This window comes from Cucurbita moschata, unplaced genomic scaffold (genome assembly GCF_002738365.1).
Source record: "Cucurbita moschata cultivar Rifu unplaced genomic scaffold, Cmos_1.0 Cmo_Scf00022, whole genome shotgun sequence".
In the NCBI taxonomy this organism is placed as follows: domain Eukaryota; kingdom Viridiplantae; phylum Streptophyta; class Magnoliopsida; order Cucurbitales; family Cucurbitaceae; genus Cucurbita; species Cucurbita moschata.
The window spans coordinates 2938344-2954136 of record NW_019268538.1 but is presented as its reverse complement, the minus strand read 5'-3'; the positions used below and the strand labels follow the sequence as shown (position 1 = coordinate 2954136).

At 36.6% G+C, this 15793-nt stretch overlaps 2 protein-coding genes across 3 annotated transcripts; both read left to right on the top strand.

Annotated features, from left to right (window-relative positions):
• The first annotated feature begins 3157 nt into the window (after positions 1 to 3157).
• Positions 3158 to 9185, top strand: LOC111459234. Of its 2 annotated transcripts, none has more exons than XM_023102034.1 (8): positions 3158 to 3280; positions 3950 to 5028; positions 5255 to 5373; positions 6664 to 7485; positions 7574 to 7877; positions 8122 to 8287; positions 8638 to 8743; positions 8835 to 9185. In XM_023102034.1, the coding sequence occupies exons 2-8, from the start codon at positions 4243 to 4245 to the stop codon at positions 8947 to 8949; spliced, it is 2418 nt and encodes an 805-aa protein (XP_022957802.1). In that variant the 5' UTR covers positions 3158 to 3280; positions 3950 to 4242; the 3' UTR covers positions 8950 to 9185. The 2 variants fall into 2 exon arrangements, with proteins under 2 accessions (XP_022957802.1, XP_022957803.1); XM_023102035.1 differs by lacking the exon at positions 3158 to 3280 and adding an exon at positions 3299 to 3411.
• Positions 9186 to 10675: 1490 nt separating this feature from the next.
• On the top strand, positions 10676 to 14497 carry LOC111459625 (lysosomal Pro-X carboxypeptidase-like). Its single transcript, XM_023102621.1, has 9 exons — positions 10676 to 11041; positions 11132 to 11318; positions 12153 to 12286; positions 12366 to 12478; positions 12552 to 12795; positions 12901 to 13053; positions 13906 to 13985; positions 14071 to 14120; positions 14193 to 14497. Exons 1-9 carry the CDS (start codon positions 10682 to 10684, stop codon positions 14330 to 14332), a joined length of 1461 nt encoding a protein of 486 aa, XP_022958389.1. The 5' UTR covers positions 10676 to 10681; the 3' UTR covers positions 14333 to 14497.
• Positions 14498 to 15793: the final 1296 nt, after the last annotated feature.

The following is a 15793-nucleotide window of genomic DNA, read 5'->3' as shown; positions in this document are numbered from 1 at the left end:
GTCCACTTTTTTAAATTAAAATTAAAATTATTATTATTATTTTTTTTTTTTATTGAAAGATAAAAAAGGTCATGAGAGTCTATCTTTATGGTGTGACAAATGGATCTATCACTGAAAATTAGGTACGAATATAAATAATGTCTTAATTGAGGGATTAAGTCTTAATTAATCATGGCTTTAAACTCGGGTTAGCTTTCTAATTAGGAAATCCTTTTAAATTATATCCATTTCTAATTTTTTTGGATCTTATATTAATTTTTAATACACCGACGGATGAAATTTTTAGAGGTATGATTTCGAGATGTCTAGAATTAAAACAATTAAATGATTTTGATTAGATTTGTCACGGATGTACCTACTACTTAGCAATGTTCTCTTTAACTTTTGAGTTAGCCAGCTCAAAGCGGAGCAAGATGTAAGATAAGCAAGTAACAAGGTGGACATGGAAAAAAAAATGGACGTTTAATGGGCCTAATTGAGGGACACCCACCTTTAAAAAGGGTACCCTTTAAATTTTATCTAACCATGTGATTTTTCTATGTTGAGCTATGTTCATATTGGTTTATAAATGTAGAGGTGAAGATTCAAAATTCTGACCTGTAAAAAAGGTTATAAAAACGTTCAAACTAGTCTTCTTTTGGTACAGTGTCAAAAATTGTGAAATCGTGTCTAGATTGTCATGCACGGTTTAGTCACGCCAGTTGAGCTATTCGACCGTTGTGGGGTCGGGGGGTTTGATAAGAACGATATAAAAGGCAAAGGCATATGGGAAGAATGTGAGGTGAGGAGAGGACAAACAAAATTATAAGGGAAAGACTGAAAGACAGGTAACCTAACACTCAAAATTATGTGTGTGTTCTTCCTACCAATTAACTTTTCTATCTTCTTTTCCCCCACAACATCTTTGTTCTTTTCTGATTTGTCATCTCCCTTTTTAATAATTTTCAATTAATTTGGAATATCTTACGATTTAGGGTTTAGGGTTTAGGGTGCAAGAATTGTACCGAAAAGCGTATGATCGAAGACAGACTAATACAGATTCTTTTAGCATATTTTATGTAGATAATCTTTACTGTTAGCAACGTGGTCGTGTCAATAGGAACTTCTGAAGTCAAATGGGGTTCATATGACTCGATACCCTGACCAATCAAGACTACTCAACCCAGACCATAAAGGTTGAGTTGGCTTAGAATTTGTTTCAGTTTGGGTTGATTCGATTTGTTGGGTTGAAATTCTTTTTGTCAGGTCAACAATGGTTTTAAAAAAATTAAGATGTTAGTAATGCATTGTGACATGAAAATATTTATCTATAAACCTTATGAGATTTAGTTATTGGATAAATAATTTTTTTTAAAAATAAATAAAAATAGAAGAACAACTGGACAAACCTGAAGGATTGGATTGTGTTGGTTGTGAACTATAGTGGGGTTGCTCACGTCACCAACCCAACTTAAATTGTATTACATGTCCACACTCGAATAAAAATGTCGCGGACATACACCGACAAAATGAGCTTCAGCACGTTTCAAATAATGTATATTAATTATTTGTTGGAATCAAATGTGACTACATAACAATCCATAACGAACGAGTCAATTTGGTAATTAAGATTCTTTTATTTGTCCTCCTTATGAACATCAATCAATCAGCTACCTCCCATAAAAAGTTTGGATTCATCTCTAATTTCGACAAAAAATAGGTTTAGATCTTATTATACTTGGTTAATGTTCATATAATTTGTTTATTAAATTATTAAGATAAAATTGCTTAAATAGGTCTAAAATGAAAATAGCCGTCACAAATCATAATTACTTTTTCTTTTATATTTATATAAATAAAATAAAAAAAGTTGACTTAAATAATGGTGGAATATTATATAAATAAACCAGGCGCAGTTGAATAAAGCAACAAAATGAATTAGAAAAATGAAAAATAAATAATAATAATAATAAAAAAAAGGAGTTAGAATTATGATTGGCCAACTTTAATTTTACTTTAATAATTAAAATAATTAAAATAATTATGCAAAACCCTAAAAATGAACTTTAGGTAGCAGCCATTATTTAATAATACACAGCTTTTGGGTAAACTTAGGATAAGATAATGATTTTATTCATAGATTTCATGCACTCTATCATATGCCTCCTAGGGCTTTGGCTTTTTATCTATAAGTATTTTAAAAAAATAATGATTATTATTATTATTATTATTATTATTATTTTGTTTTGCTTTTCGTGGAGTGTTGAGTGAGTAAAGGAGGGCTGTAGGGTTTTTGGTCGGAAATGAGCTTGCAATAGATATAAATAATAAATAATTTTATGGGTTATAATTATTATTATTTTTTTTAGTGGGGAAATTAGTGAAGAGTTTGAAAAACAGCCGACAATAAAGGGGCATTTGACTTTGACTTTGACTTAAGTTCAATGAAACCGGAAGAAGATAAGGTTCTATTGTTGAAGTCTAGAAATTGACCGATAAGGAGCTACTCATCTATTCACTTATATACAAATGAGTAAATTTCAGCTCCTTATTTGGTCAAATCTCTAAAATGATAGATAAGATGAATATATTATACAAGTCATTTCCACTCGTGCGAGCCTCTTTACATGCAAGAATTCATAATTTATTCAAGATTAAAATCGAGTCGACAGATTTATAAAAATATTAAATATTGAACCAAATAATTTTGATTTTTTTTTTTTTTTTTTTTAGATTTTAAAATTATATTTTACAAAGTAATTTGATAAAATCAAAATTGAAATATTATTTTTCGAGCATTTTTTAAAATAAAAAAAAAATTATGATTGGAAAAAATAAATTAATTATAAAATTATACATAGAGCAAAGTTTAAAGAAGTAGCCTCCAAATAGTCACTAATAGTCTTGAATGTACCACCGACAACCCTTGAAAACGGGAACGACGTGTCGGATAAAGGTTGGGGAATTTCTTGATTTTATTTTTTATTTACTTTCAAGTTAAATTTGAAAAGCGACAGAACGTTCCGAAAAGGAAAGGAAAAAAAAAGATAATTAATTTTTTGATCTGGAAGAAAGGGAGTCGTGCCACGTGGAACGGTGATATGGCCTCTCTCTGAATATTATAGACGTTAGAATTACGGCAAATTTTGTGAGTAAGAGGAACAAAACGGTGACGTGTTGTGGTGTGGGTTTAATATTTCATAAGTCGCCGCGCTCTCCTTCTCTCTCTCTCTCTGTAACTTTCTTTACAGCTTAGATTTCGTTTCCTTTGCTTAGAAACCACAGGCAGGGGGCTTCATTGGTACGTTTTTCCTTCTCTTTCTCGCATATCAGTTCTTTTCAGATCACTGGAAACAGGAAGTGTTAGTTTTCGAATCGATTACAGATGGCAGCTTTGTGTTTCAACGACTTATTCTTCTGATGATGATTATGGTGATGTTTTGTTCAGTTTGTTGATCTCTGTATTGATTGTGATTCGTTTCTTTGAGTGGTTCGTGAAATTGAATGTGGATTTAGCTGTTATTGTTCCGTTTTGATTTTTTTTTTTTTATTCTTATTGGCTGGAAAGGCGGGGGAAACGAATGTAACGGAAGGCTGGAATCTTTTGATTTTGATAATTGGATTAGAAGAAATTGTGTTGACTGATGGACAGCGTTGTGTGCTAGGATTTTTCTTTTGAAGAGCAGAGCGTTTGAATCTATTAATGGTGGAAATTTTGGGAGTCAAAACCGCGTTCTATTTGTTTGTTCTTTACAATTTCCTGAGAAATTATTAGGGCAGTGATAGATTGATTAGAATTCTGGTTTCGATTGTTTGTGAGTTGATTAAAAATGTTCTCTAGTTCGTTGTGTCAGGGTATTCAGTTGCGTCTGTAACTTGTACTCTTATCTTCTCTGATCCGTAACGCTCGCGTTATACCTCGTTGAGGCTGAAAAAGAAGAGTAACGAATCTCTGTGGTTTTTGATGCAGTGAATTCGAGGAAGCAATGTACATACGATGAGTTTTCACAAGGTTGGTGGATTCAATGTCAGAGGAAATCAACGATGAAACTGTATTCTTGAATTTTTCTTTTCGTATAGAGATTGAAAAGGATAACCGTGTACTTCTTCACAAAGATGAGGAACATAACGACCATCAATTCTCACAGATACAATGATCCTGATCTTCAATGAATCATCCAAACTCTAACTTCTAATTAGCTTGTGCCTACTTATGAATTTTCAGTGACGGATTGAAAGATTAAATCAATAGTTTATTGAAAAATGGCTATTGCTGGTCTACATAATGTCTCTGTTCATGATTCTTCATTTATTAGAGAATCTCAATCTCAAGCATCAAGGCAGTTAGGAAATGAAAGTAACATAAGCACCCGGGCATCCTCTCTTCTACGTATATGGCGAGGACTTGAGGATGAGCAAGTGGTGAGAGGCACAGAGGAGAGAGTTAGCGAAAGATCTATTGATCTCTCAAGAAATGATGCAGCTGAAAGGCAAAGTACTGTACGGGGGGATGATTCAGAGAATATGGGGATGAATATCAATGAGAATGATACTGACACATGGTCCGACATACAAACTGCTTCACAAAATGATGATGAGGATTCTGGTGAATTTGGGGTTGTTGAGAGGGAGAGGGTTAGGCAAATTTTTAGAGAATGGATGAATAGTGGCGTGGGGGAACATTCACCTAACGTTTCCCAAATGAGTAACGGCTCAAGGGCAGAGTGGCTTGGTGAAACAGAGCAGGAGAGGGTGCGAATGATAAGAGAGTGGGTGCAAAAGAATAGCCAGCAGAGAGGCACTCATGATGGAAATGGGGAAGTCCAAACTGCTGAGGTAGGTACTCAGGTTGCACAAATTTGTGATGCATTGGTTGGAAATCAGCACGAAGGCCGGATCCAGCGTGCTAGGAGGGGTATTCGCAGGTTATGTGGCAGACAAGCTCTCCTTGATATGGTCAAGAAGGCTGAGAGAGAAAGACAGACAGAAATTCAAGTATTGTCGGAGCAACAAGCTGTATCAGGCTTTGCTCATCGCAACCGCATTCAGGTTAGACAAGTCCTTTTTTCGCTGTTTTTGGACTCTTAAATTGTTATACTTTAGAACGAAGTTCCTAATTATTCATGAGCTCATCAACATGTTTATTAGAGTTGAAGCAAACTGTATGCATGCTTCCCCGTCACTTGTGAGAAATGGTTGGTTTTTTCTGTGGTTCCTTTGAGTGCACCTATAATTATCAGCGCTAAATAAACAATCATGGGATATTATTTTGCAGTCATTACTCAAAAGTAGATTCTTGCGAAACAATAGATTGACTGCAAATGCGAGATCTGTATCTGTTGCCGAATCCGAGTTGGGCCTTTTAAGGCTAAGACATACAGTGTCTGGTTTGAGGTACTTCTAACGCTTTGTTTTATTTCACTTGATTCTTTTTCTACTTTAGATTACCAACGTTATTTAGTATTATTTCTGGATGTTGTATTTGTATCCTTCTGGTGAGTTCTATTATTTAGCAACGGAGGAACAATCAAACCAGTCTGTTAGTGGTGTTCAAGTTTAGTAGATGATTGTTTTTTTTTTTCCAAATTCCCTACTGGATTGCGAATTTTTCTCATTCTAAAAGCTGGATTACAAAGAGTGATAATTGGAATTAGTACAGTCGCCAGTCTCTTTACGTTACAGCTCTACCAAGATCTTGTCCTGCTGAATCCTATTTTTCTCATTCCGTGAAAGTTTTTTTATCTGGCAACGGAGGAGCAATCAAACCACTCTGTTGATGGTGTTCAAGTTGCCTAGATTTTTTTCTTCACATTCTTGCTATTTTACGGATTTTTCTCATTTTAAAAATTTGATTTCAAAGGGTGATTATTGGAATTATACAGTCTCCACTCTCTTTCTTTTACAGCTCTACCTTAGATATTACTCTGCTGCATCCTATTTTTTCAATCCTATATTGCCTTGTAGATAAGAGAAACTTCGAGAATGGACAACTAGTGTCAAATTACTGCCATATAAATTGCCACGAGTGTCTCATCAATGCCACTCCAATCATCATTGGCATGTAAGATGAAATATCTAATGTCTAACGACATCCTTAATGCTAATTACATTATTAGGAAACTAAATTTTTCTGAATTATCGAAGTATGAAAAATAGTAATCAATTTCATATGCGATTGTACCTCCTCAATCCAAAAGTACGAGATCACTGATTATTGTGTCTTAATTTGGTTAAACTAAACCTAGAGCTTATAAACCTTCGTTCTTACTAACGTCTTTTTCTACATTAATGTTAACATTGATGGACGTTGTTAGTTTTCCTCGTTGAACTTGAATTCATTACCAATTATAGTCGAGAAAAACACAATTCTGATTACTGGGCATTGTGATTAAGGGTCGTTAACTTTAACCAAGAAGTCTTAGGTCCAAAATTTGCTACCTGCTTGGAAGACTAACATTCTTTGATTGGGAGCTTCCAAATGTTGTGAAGTTGAACAATAGAAAAGCTCCCTAATTCACTTGATTCAGATGAGAGTCGTGTATTGTTTCCTCGAGTGTTAACCTTGAATTTTTGCCAATTGTTTTTCGCCTAAGCTCACTGGCAACTTGACCTACTTGTCCATTTTGTAATGCTAGCCTATCCCTTTTGATAATAGCAATGATATTTTGACTTTCTTTGAATTAGGGAAGGATTCTTCTCCAGATTGGATAATTCTGTTCAAGATCAAGCAAGTAGCCGGCATTCTGACACCACATATAACAGTGATGATGGTGATTCTCTAACTGACCTGAATCGCACAAGGAGTTTTGAGGTCCTAGATGATCTTCTTGGACGTTCTGGGCCAAGTAACGTGGAAAGTCATAACGCAGGCTCTTATAGCATTGGTCTAACTGAAGTCAGATCTGATCTAGAAGGAAGTACTGCTGAAGGTAGAGAAGCATCTCTTGATGCGGTAGAAAGTACACAAGAACAGGTTGCAGAGAATGGTTTAGCCAGCCAAACAGCTGATATCAACTCGATGGAGATGAGAGAAGATTCAGGACAAATTGATACCCGTGAGGAAAATGACGATATTGGAGTATTATCAGATCATTCTGGAAGTTTTCAGGACAATGATCTTGAAAATGTAGATCCGCTGGAATCTACTTCTCACGAGGAACTGAATGAAGAACTAGGTATGGGAGTTGAGCCAAATGATTGGCAAGAATCTGGTTTTCAACGGGATGAATGGGAAAATAGCATTGAAGAAGATATAAACGAAACTCAGTTGGAAAGCATCACTACTAATTGGTCTGGAGAATTCTTGAGTACGACACATAGAGGAGATATTCATCTGCAAAATGCACCTGGAGCTTCACATGAAAATGTTATCTTTGTGGAGGATGTGCCTAATTGGTTAGAGGGCTCTCCTAATCGGGAGGCTACATCCAGCCGAAGGTCGGAGACCTTTTATTTTCCTGAAGAGAATAATGTGCCTAATGGGGAAATCAGAGAACTTTTAAACAGGTATAAAAAATTTTATATCACAACATGCCTCGCTGAATTCAGTCTAAATGATGAATTTACATGTGGACTGTTTTTCTTTATTATGCAGGAGAAGTGTCTCTACTCTTCTTAGTAGTGGTTTTCGAGAAAGTCTTGACCAGTTAATTCGATCTTACATAGACAGGCAAGGTCACAGTACCAGTAACGGGGATCTAGATGAGATGATATCCCCTTACACGTCTGCAGAACAAGAGCAAGAGCATGACAGGCAGACCGCAGGTCAAGCGGGTTCTGCTGAGAGCCATCCACTTGATTTGCCTCTACCACCTGCAATGCCCTCTCGGCAACTTTGGGATCATGAATTGAGTCATGATAGTTGGTCAAGGCGTGATTTCCGTCAGCAGTTTGGAGCGGTATGTCTCATCATTATTCCCTTGTTTGTTGTCTTTTTGGATGAAATCAGTAGGATCAAAGTAAATAAAAGAGATAGGAAAGCATGCCAATATCAATGATAAACGATTGATGAATAGTGATTCTGCAATGGTCTATTAGGTGTAGTCAGTGTTGGTTGTTGGATAATCTGGTTATCTTTTTTTCGTTCTTTATTTTCTTGTTATTACTATTCTTTAAATTTGATGTTGTTGCTGAATTTTACAGGACTGGGAGATCATTAACGATTTGAGGATCGACATGTCTAGGCTGCAGCAGAGGATGAGCAACCTACAAAGAATGTTGGAGACATGCATGGACATGCAACTTGAGCTGCAGCGCTCAATTAAGCAAGAAGTTTCTTCTGCACTGAATCGAACATCTGGTTCAGAAGGTTTGCCTTCATTCTCAATGCAACTGAATTCTTTAGTTTATTACATCATTTAGATTTGATCAGCTAATGGCCTATGGAACCCACCCCACCCCTAAATAAAGATAGAACATGGTACTTAGATTCTTGGTTGTGGATATTATATTTTTCCAAAATTCGACATGAACTTTTGTTTTTTTAATGTGATTCTTGCCCTGAACTATATCGTACTTTACTATATCGTACTTTACTCAAATGGTTATTTAGCATGGGTGAAGAGAGGATGTGATAGTCTTTAGTGTTCTGGTCACTTATATGATATCACTTTCACATGTCATTTGACTGACTTGACTGCATATAATGTCTTGGAACAGGGATATTTGAAGATAGTTTACCAGACGAAGAACCCAAATGGGACCGAGTAAGGAAAGGAATTTGTTGTATATGCTGTGATAACCATATTGATGCTTTGTTGTACAGGTAATTCCAGCAAATTTTTAGACCGTTTTTGTGTGACTATCTCTAGTCTTAAGTTTTATTTAACTTATATTTTCTCATTTGCAACCTGTAGATGTGGGCACATGTGCACATGTTCAAAATGTGCTAACGAGTTGGTTGAAGTAAGAGGAAAGTGTCCGATGTGTCATGCGCCTATTCTAGAAGTGATTCGTGCTTACTCCTTATGACGAATTAGATGACAATAAGGACAAAAAATGAGACTAATAGTGAGATTCGTTGATCTTCATCCTCTTGTTCCTTCCTTCCATCCCATCCATCCAGGTGTCTTACTGATTCTTCTCGTCCAAATTTCTATACATATAAAGTTTATTATACGATGATGGACGATTGAAATAATATATGTAATCTCTATTATTGATTAATCTAGCGAGAATAAATACGATGAGTGGATTTAGAAACCTTATTCGATGAATTTTGAGAATGATAAAACTAAGTCCTTTGCTCGCATTAGCAATTTAATTTATGGATGAATTATATACTTTTTTCTAATCGCAAGAGACTACATAAACGAAAACTTTTGAAGTCCAAAATAACTTGTTTCTATTATCTAATGTTCTTTTTTTTTTTTTTTTTTTTTTGAAATGAAAAGTACACAATTTTTTTTTAATTCCAAAATTCATATTAAAATTTATTCAACTCTTTTATAATATTATTAACGAAAAAAACCGACTCTTTTATAATAATTCGTGCTAAACTAGAAAATAAACAAAAATAAAGTTGAGTGGAAATTATAAATTTCAATTTGATTCTTTTTTTATAATAGAAAAATGGTTTCATCCTTCATGTGGGGGCATGGGTGTAATGAGAAAATTGAGAAAAAGACTATCCTACCCCTCTCTTAACCTTCTAATTTGTAATGATTATAGATGATTTTGCCAACTTCTTTTAGAAAGATTATTGTCTCTCTAGGGCGCTTGTCCACCGAAGTTGGAGCAATTGCTAATCACTATTCTCCACCGTCGATCCTCGTTTGAATACGCTAGCCATTCCAGCACCACCACCGTCGATGCCACAATTCTAGCACCACCACCGTCGATGCCACAAACAACCTTATTAACTAACAATAAGACACGTGCAATATAGCTTTGTTCCAACTTAGTTACACTTAAATTCTTAAGTTTTCAAATTAGAAATATTAATTCTTATTTTACTTTAAAAAATTAAATTAAATATTTTTAATAAAAAAATTCCTATCACAAAATACTTTTTTTAGTTATTAAGGAAAACAATTATATTTTTTTCAAATCTTAAAAAATAAAATACTAAAATTATCTTAAAAGAAAAAGTGTCTATATGACAGAGTTAGTATCAAGTCGTTTCAAGATATGAACTTGATGTTTTTCCAAAAGACTTTTTCAATGGCACAAACTCGGACCAATGGTCGGTTTAGTGCTGAATTTTCCATCCATTTTCCGAGCATTAGCTTCTTGATAATTAGAAAATCTGATCAATCCAACCTAATTTATACTCTTTTAAATAAATAAAATTTTATAGATTGAATTGGTTTATTAGTTCTCTTTATTATAAATTTTAAAATATACATTTTTATTTACGATCGAGTTATATATACACACACGCACACGTATATTTAGTTGTTCAGACAATCGAAATAAATGGAACTATTTTAAAATTAGGAATCTTGAATTGATTTTAGCATTAGAAAAGCAAATTTTTGGTAAGGACAACAGCTTCATGGCATATTTAGGAATGAAGCTGTTGAAGAGTGTCTTTTATTTGGAAGAAACCTCTATAACTCAACCATTCAACTGCCTTTCATTAGGCGCCTTGGCCTAGCTTACGAACTGCTGGTTCGAGACCCAAACCCGTGAACCGGGCAACTTTTTGTTATATAAAGGAGCTGTTTGTTTGTGAAGATCAAGCCAAACCAAACACTTTGTCATGATGTTTCTTCCTTGCTTACTTCTCATCCTTTCATCCTGTGTTTCTGCAACACAATACAGAATCCCAAGGCTTAGTATAATAGACAGAGATTCTGAAGCTCTGTCCTTGCCTCTTTCGGATGATTTTAAAACATTTTATTACAACCAAACGTTGGATCACTTCAATTATAGGTCTGAAAGCTACATGACGTTCGCTCATAGATATATAATCAATTTTAAGTATTGGGGCGGCGCAAATTCCAGCGCTCCCATTCTTGCCTACTTGGGAGCTGAAGGTCCACTAGATAAAGATTTGAACGTTGTAGGATTCTTGACTGATAATGCTGCTCAATTTGGGGCTCTTCTTGTTTATATTGAGGTAAGAGATTTCATGTTCTTGTGTGGTTCATATAAAATGCTTTGGAGGGTTTATGTGATTTTGTTTTGTTTTGTTTTGTTTTGTTGTTAGCATCGTTATTATGGGCAATCGATACCCTTTGGATCAAGGGAGGTAGCATTGAAGAATGCAAGTACTTTAGGCTATTTCAACTCAGCTCAAGCAATGGCAGATTATGCTGATGTTCTTAAACATGTTAAAAAGACGTTGCATGCTAAATATTCTCCTGTGATTGTTCTTGGTGGATCATATGGTGGAAGTAAGTCGGCTCTCGTTTAAAATTGTGAGATTTCACGTCAGTTAGAAATGGGAATGAAGCATTTCTTACAAGGGTGTGGAAACGAATCGCTAGTAGATTTGTTTTAAAATCGTGAGGCTGATGACGATACGTAACGGGCTAAAACGGACAATATCTACTAGCGATGACCTTGGGTTGTTACAAATGGTATCAGAGCTAGACATTGAGTAGCGTGCTAGCGAGGACACTGGGTCTCCAAGAGAGGTGGATTGTGAGATCCCACATCAATTGAAGAGGGGAACGAAATATTTCTTATAAGGGTGTGGAAACCTCTCCCTAGCAAACGCGTTTTAAAACCGTGAGGCTAACGGCGATATGTAACGGCCCAAAGCGGACAATATCTGCTAGTTATGGCCTCGAGCTGTTGCAAATGGTAACAGAGCTAGACATCGGGTAGTGTGCAAGCGAGGACGCTGAGCCTCCAAGAGAGGTGGATTGTGAGATCCCACATCGGTTGTTGAGGGGAACGAAAAATTTCTTGTAAGGGTGTGGAAGCCTCTTCCTAGCAAACGCGTTTTAAAACCGTGAGGCTGACAATACGTAATGGGCCAAAACGGACAATATCTGCCAGTGGTGGCCTTGAGCTGTTGCAAATGGTATCAGAGCCATACACTAGGCAGCGTATTAGCGAGAACACTAAGCCACCAAGAGTGGTGGATTGTGAGATCCCACATCTGTTGGAGAGGGAAACGAAACATTTCCTACAAGGGTGTGGAAACCTCTCTCTAGCAAACGCGTTTTAAAACCGTGAGGCTAACATAACATGTTTTTTTGTTTTGTTTTTGTTGGAAACAGTGTTGGCCGCATGGTTTCGTTTGAAATATCCTCATATGGCCCTTGGAGCTCTTGCTTCTTCCGCTCCAATCCTTTACTTCGACGATATCACGCCACATAATGCATACTATTCCATTGCCACTAAGGATTTCAGAGTAAGATCCTTCAACAACCATGCATCCTTTTGAACCTTTTGAACTTTTTAAACACACAAAAATGTGACTGAATTTGCAGGAAGTTAGTGAAAGTTGCTATGAAACTATTCGGGATTCCTGGTCCGAGATTGAAACAATTGCTTCCAAGCCTGATGGTCTTTCCATTCTCAGCAAAGAGTTCAACAGCTGCAGGTAATAGAATTCATGGCTTCTCATATCCAAATTTAATGAAGTTTGTGCTTCTAATCGGTTGTTCTTGTTTTAGTCCTCTGGAGAACTTCTTTCAGCTGAAAGACTACTTGTGGACTATGTATATCGCCGCAGCCCAATACAACCGCCCACCAAGATATCCGGTCACTATTATCTGTGATGCCATTGATAGAGCTTCATCTGAAAGTGGAATTGTTGGCAAAATTGCTGCAGGGGTGTTTGCTTATAAAGGAAATCTATCCTGCTACAAGATTCAGCCGGGAGATGAGACTGAGACCGATGTGGGATGGAGGTGGCAGGTAATCTTTTTATTTTACGAATACCGATGTGGGATGCATTGAACTTTAAAAAGCTTCATTTTTTAGGACGTTTTAAGAAGCTTTTGTGTTGTGTGTGTAACTCAGAGGTGCAGTGAAATGGTGATGCAATTAAGCACAGGCAATGATACTATGTTTCCGGCATACAATTTTGAGCTTGGAAGCTTCATAGATTACTGCAATAAGTTATACGGTGTGTCTCCGAGGCCACACTGGGTCACAACCTATTATGGAGGCCATGTATGCACTTCAACCACCTCTCTCTTTTTCTTTATTTTCTTTATTGAATATATTGTAACCGCCCAAATCTACCGTAGATAGTGTCTTTTTTTAATTTTCTTGCTCGGGCTTCCCCTAAAAAATTTTAAAACTACAGCTTTATAAGAAAATGTTTTGTTCTCCTCTCCAACCAAGGTGGGATCTCACAATCCACCCCCTCCCTCGGGGCCAGCGTTCTCGTTGGCACTCGTTCCCTTCTCCAATCGATGTGAGACTCCACAATCCACTCCACCCTCAAGGCCCAGCGTCCTTGCTAGCACACCGCCTCATATCCACCCCCCTTCGAGGTTCATTTGATCATTTTGTTAGTTGATTTCACAATCCACCTCCTCGGGACCCAACATCCTTACTGGCACACTGCCTTGTATCCACCCCATTTCGTGGCCCACCAGTAGCAGATATCATCCTCTTTGGGTTTCTCCTCAAGGTTTTTATACTAGAGAGGTTTCCACACTCTTATAAAGAATGTTTTTTTTTTTTTTTCCTCCTCATCAACTGATATAGGATCTAACAATCCACCCCCCTCGGGACCCAGCATCCTTGTTGGTACACCGCCTCGTGTCCACCCCCCTTCAGGGTTCAGCCTCCTCGCTGGCACATCACCTAGTGTCTAGCTCTGATACCATTTGTAACAGCCCAACCGCACCGTTAACATATATTATCCTCTTTGAGCTTTCCCTTTCAAGCTTCCCTGTAAGATTTTCAAAACGCGTCTACTAAGGAGAGGTTTCCACACCCTTATAAAGAATAGTTCGTTCTCCTCCCCAACCGACGTAGAATCTCACAATTTCTTTGTTTCCCTTCAAATTTCAGGACATAAAACTCATCCTTAAGAGATTTGGCAGCAACATCATTTTCTCCAATGGACTTAAAGACCCTTATAGCAGCGGCGGGTAATCAAAAACCAAAGCTCCAACATTTATTATACATAAAGAACAATCAACTTTACTTCAACTCTCTCTCTTTTTGTGAATGCAGAGTGTTGCATAATTTATCTGGCAGTCTCCTTGCAGTCCATACGCCTAATGGTTTGATTTAGACTCATAAATTCTAAATTCAAAGCTTTGTTCTTTTGAGCTGACATGTTTTGAACTTTCCAGGATCTCATTGTTTGGACATTTTACGAGCAAATGAAACGGATCCACAGTGGTTGGTGGAACAAAGAGAGACAGAGGTTAACATCATTAAAGGATGGATCAGTAAGTACTATGCTGATCTTGGCAGTCTAAACAATATATAAACAACACATAATGATGATGAAACACTATAGACACGATATGAAAATCATCCTGACATGTATGCCACTGAAGATGAATTTATGAACTTGTATTGATGTTAGTGTTGAAAACGTCCATTGAATAGCTAAAGCATACTGCTAACAGATATTGTCAGCTTTGACTCGTTACGTATCGTCATTAGCTTAACGGTTTTAAAACACGTGTGTTAGGAAGAAGTTTCCACATTATTATAAGATATGTTTTGTTTCCCTTTCCAATTAATGTGGGATCTCACAATCCACCCCCTTGGGAGTCCAGCATTCTCGTTGGCACATCGCCCAATGTCTGGCTCTGATACCATTTGTAATAGTCCAAGCCCACTGTTAAAAGATATTATCCGCTTAGGATCGTTACATATCACCATCAGCCTCACTGTTTTAAAACACGTCTACTAGGGAGAGGTTTCCACACCCTTACAAAGAATGCTTCATTTCCCTCTCCAACTAATATGAGATTTCACAGTCCATCACATAACACTTAAAATATATGAACTTGAACGTTCTCCTAAATACAAACTTGAAAGTTCACGAACAATTGAATCGTTCAATAATGGCCCCTAAAGAAAAAGGTGGATATCTTGGTGCTTTTCTCGTATTCTTGGAAGTTGTATGAAAAGAAAAAGGGGTTGAAGGAAGGGGTTTAGAACTTTATGACACCCTCGAACGAAGGGGTTTAGAACTTTATGACACCCTCACAAAGCGGTTTCAGCAGCATGCACCGAAACCATTATTGAAGTGCTCCTCTCAAGAGCAAATGCTTAAGTTTTTTTTATGGATTTCTTAGCCTGTTCTCATTCAACCCCACTTCTCATTAGCCATCCTACATCGATCCATAAACCATTATGTCAAAGAATATGGCCCGTCCCCAAATGGTCAATTCTTCTTCGCTTCAAATCATCAAGATTTTCAACAAAAATAAGAATCCGGGGGTTTCCAAATTTTCATCGATCTGCCAACATTTTACGGTGATAAATGAAAAATTAGTATTTATGTTATGTCTTAGAAAAAATGGTTAAAAATATCAACAAAATAAATCTAATATTAATAATAATTGTAGTTGGTAAGTTTTTGAATTCTCACTTTTGTGTCTAATAGATCCACAATTTTAAAAAGTATCAAATAAATTAGCGTATTACCTCACTCAAGTTTTCTAGAGTATTCCTCTCAAACATGACCTGAGGTTCGAGCATACGTGGATATCGTCCACAATCTGAAATTCACATCACTGATTTGTTCACTGGATTAGAACAAGTGTCAGAACAAGTGTCGCACAGTTGCTATCCCGCTACTGCAAAAGTGCGATTGTGACAATGGACAAGTCCATTACCAGCTTCCACATGTTCAAGGTCTGGCTCCAATTTCGCTTCTACAAGGTCGAAATCCAAGGCCAACTCCATAACAGGTCTCAAGGGTCAAGAATACGAT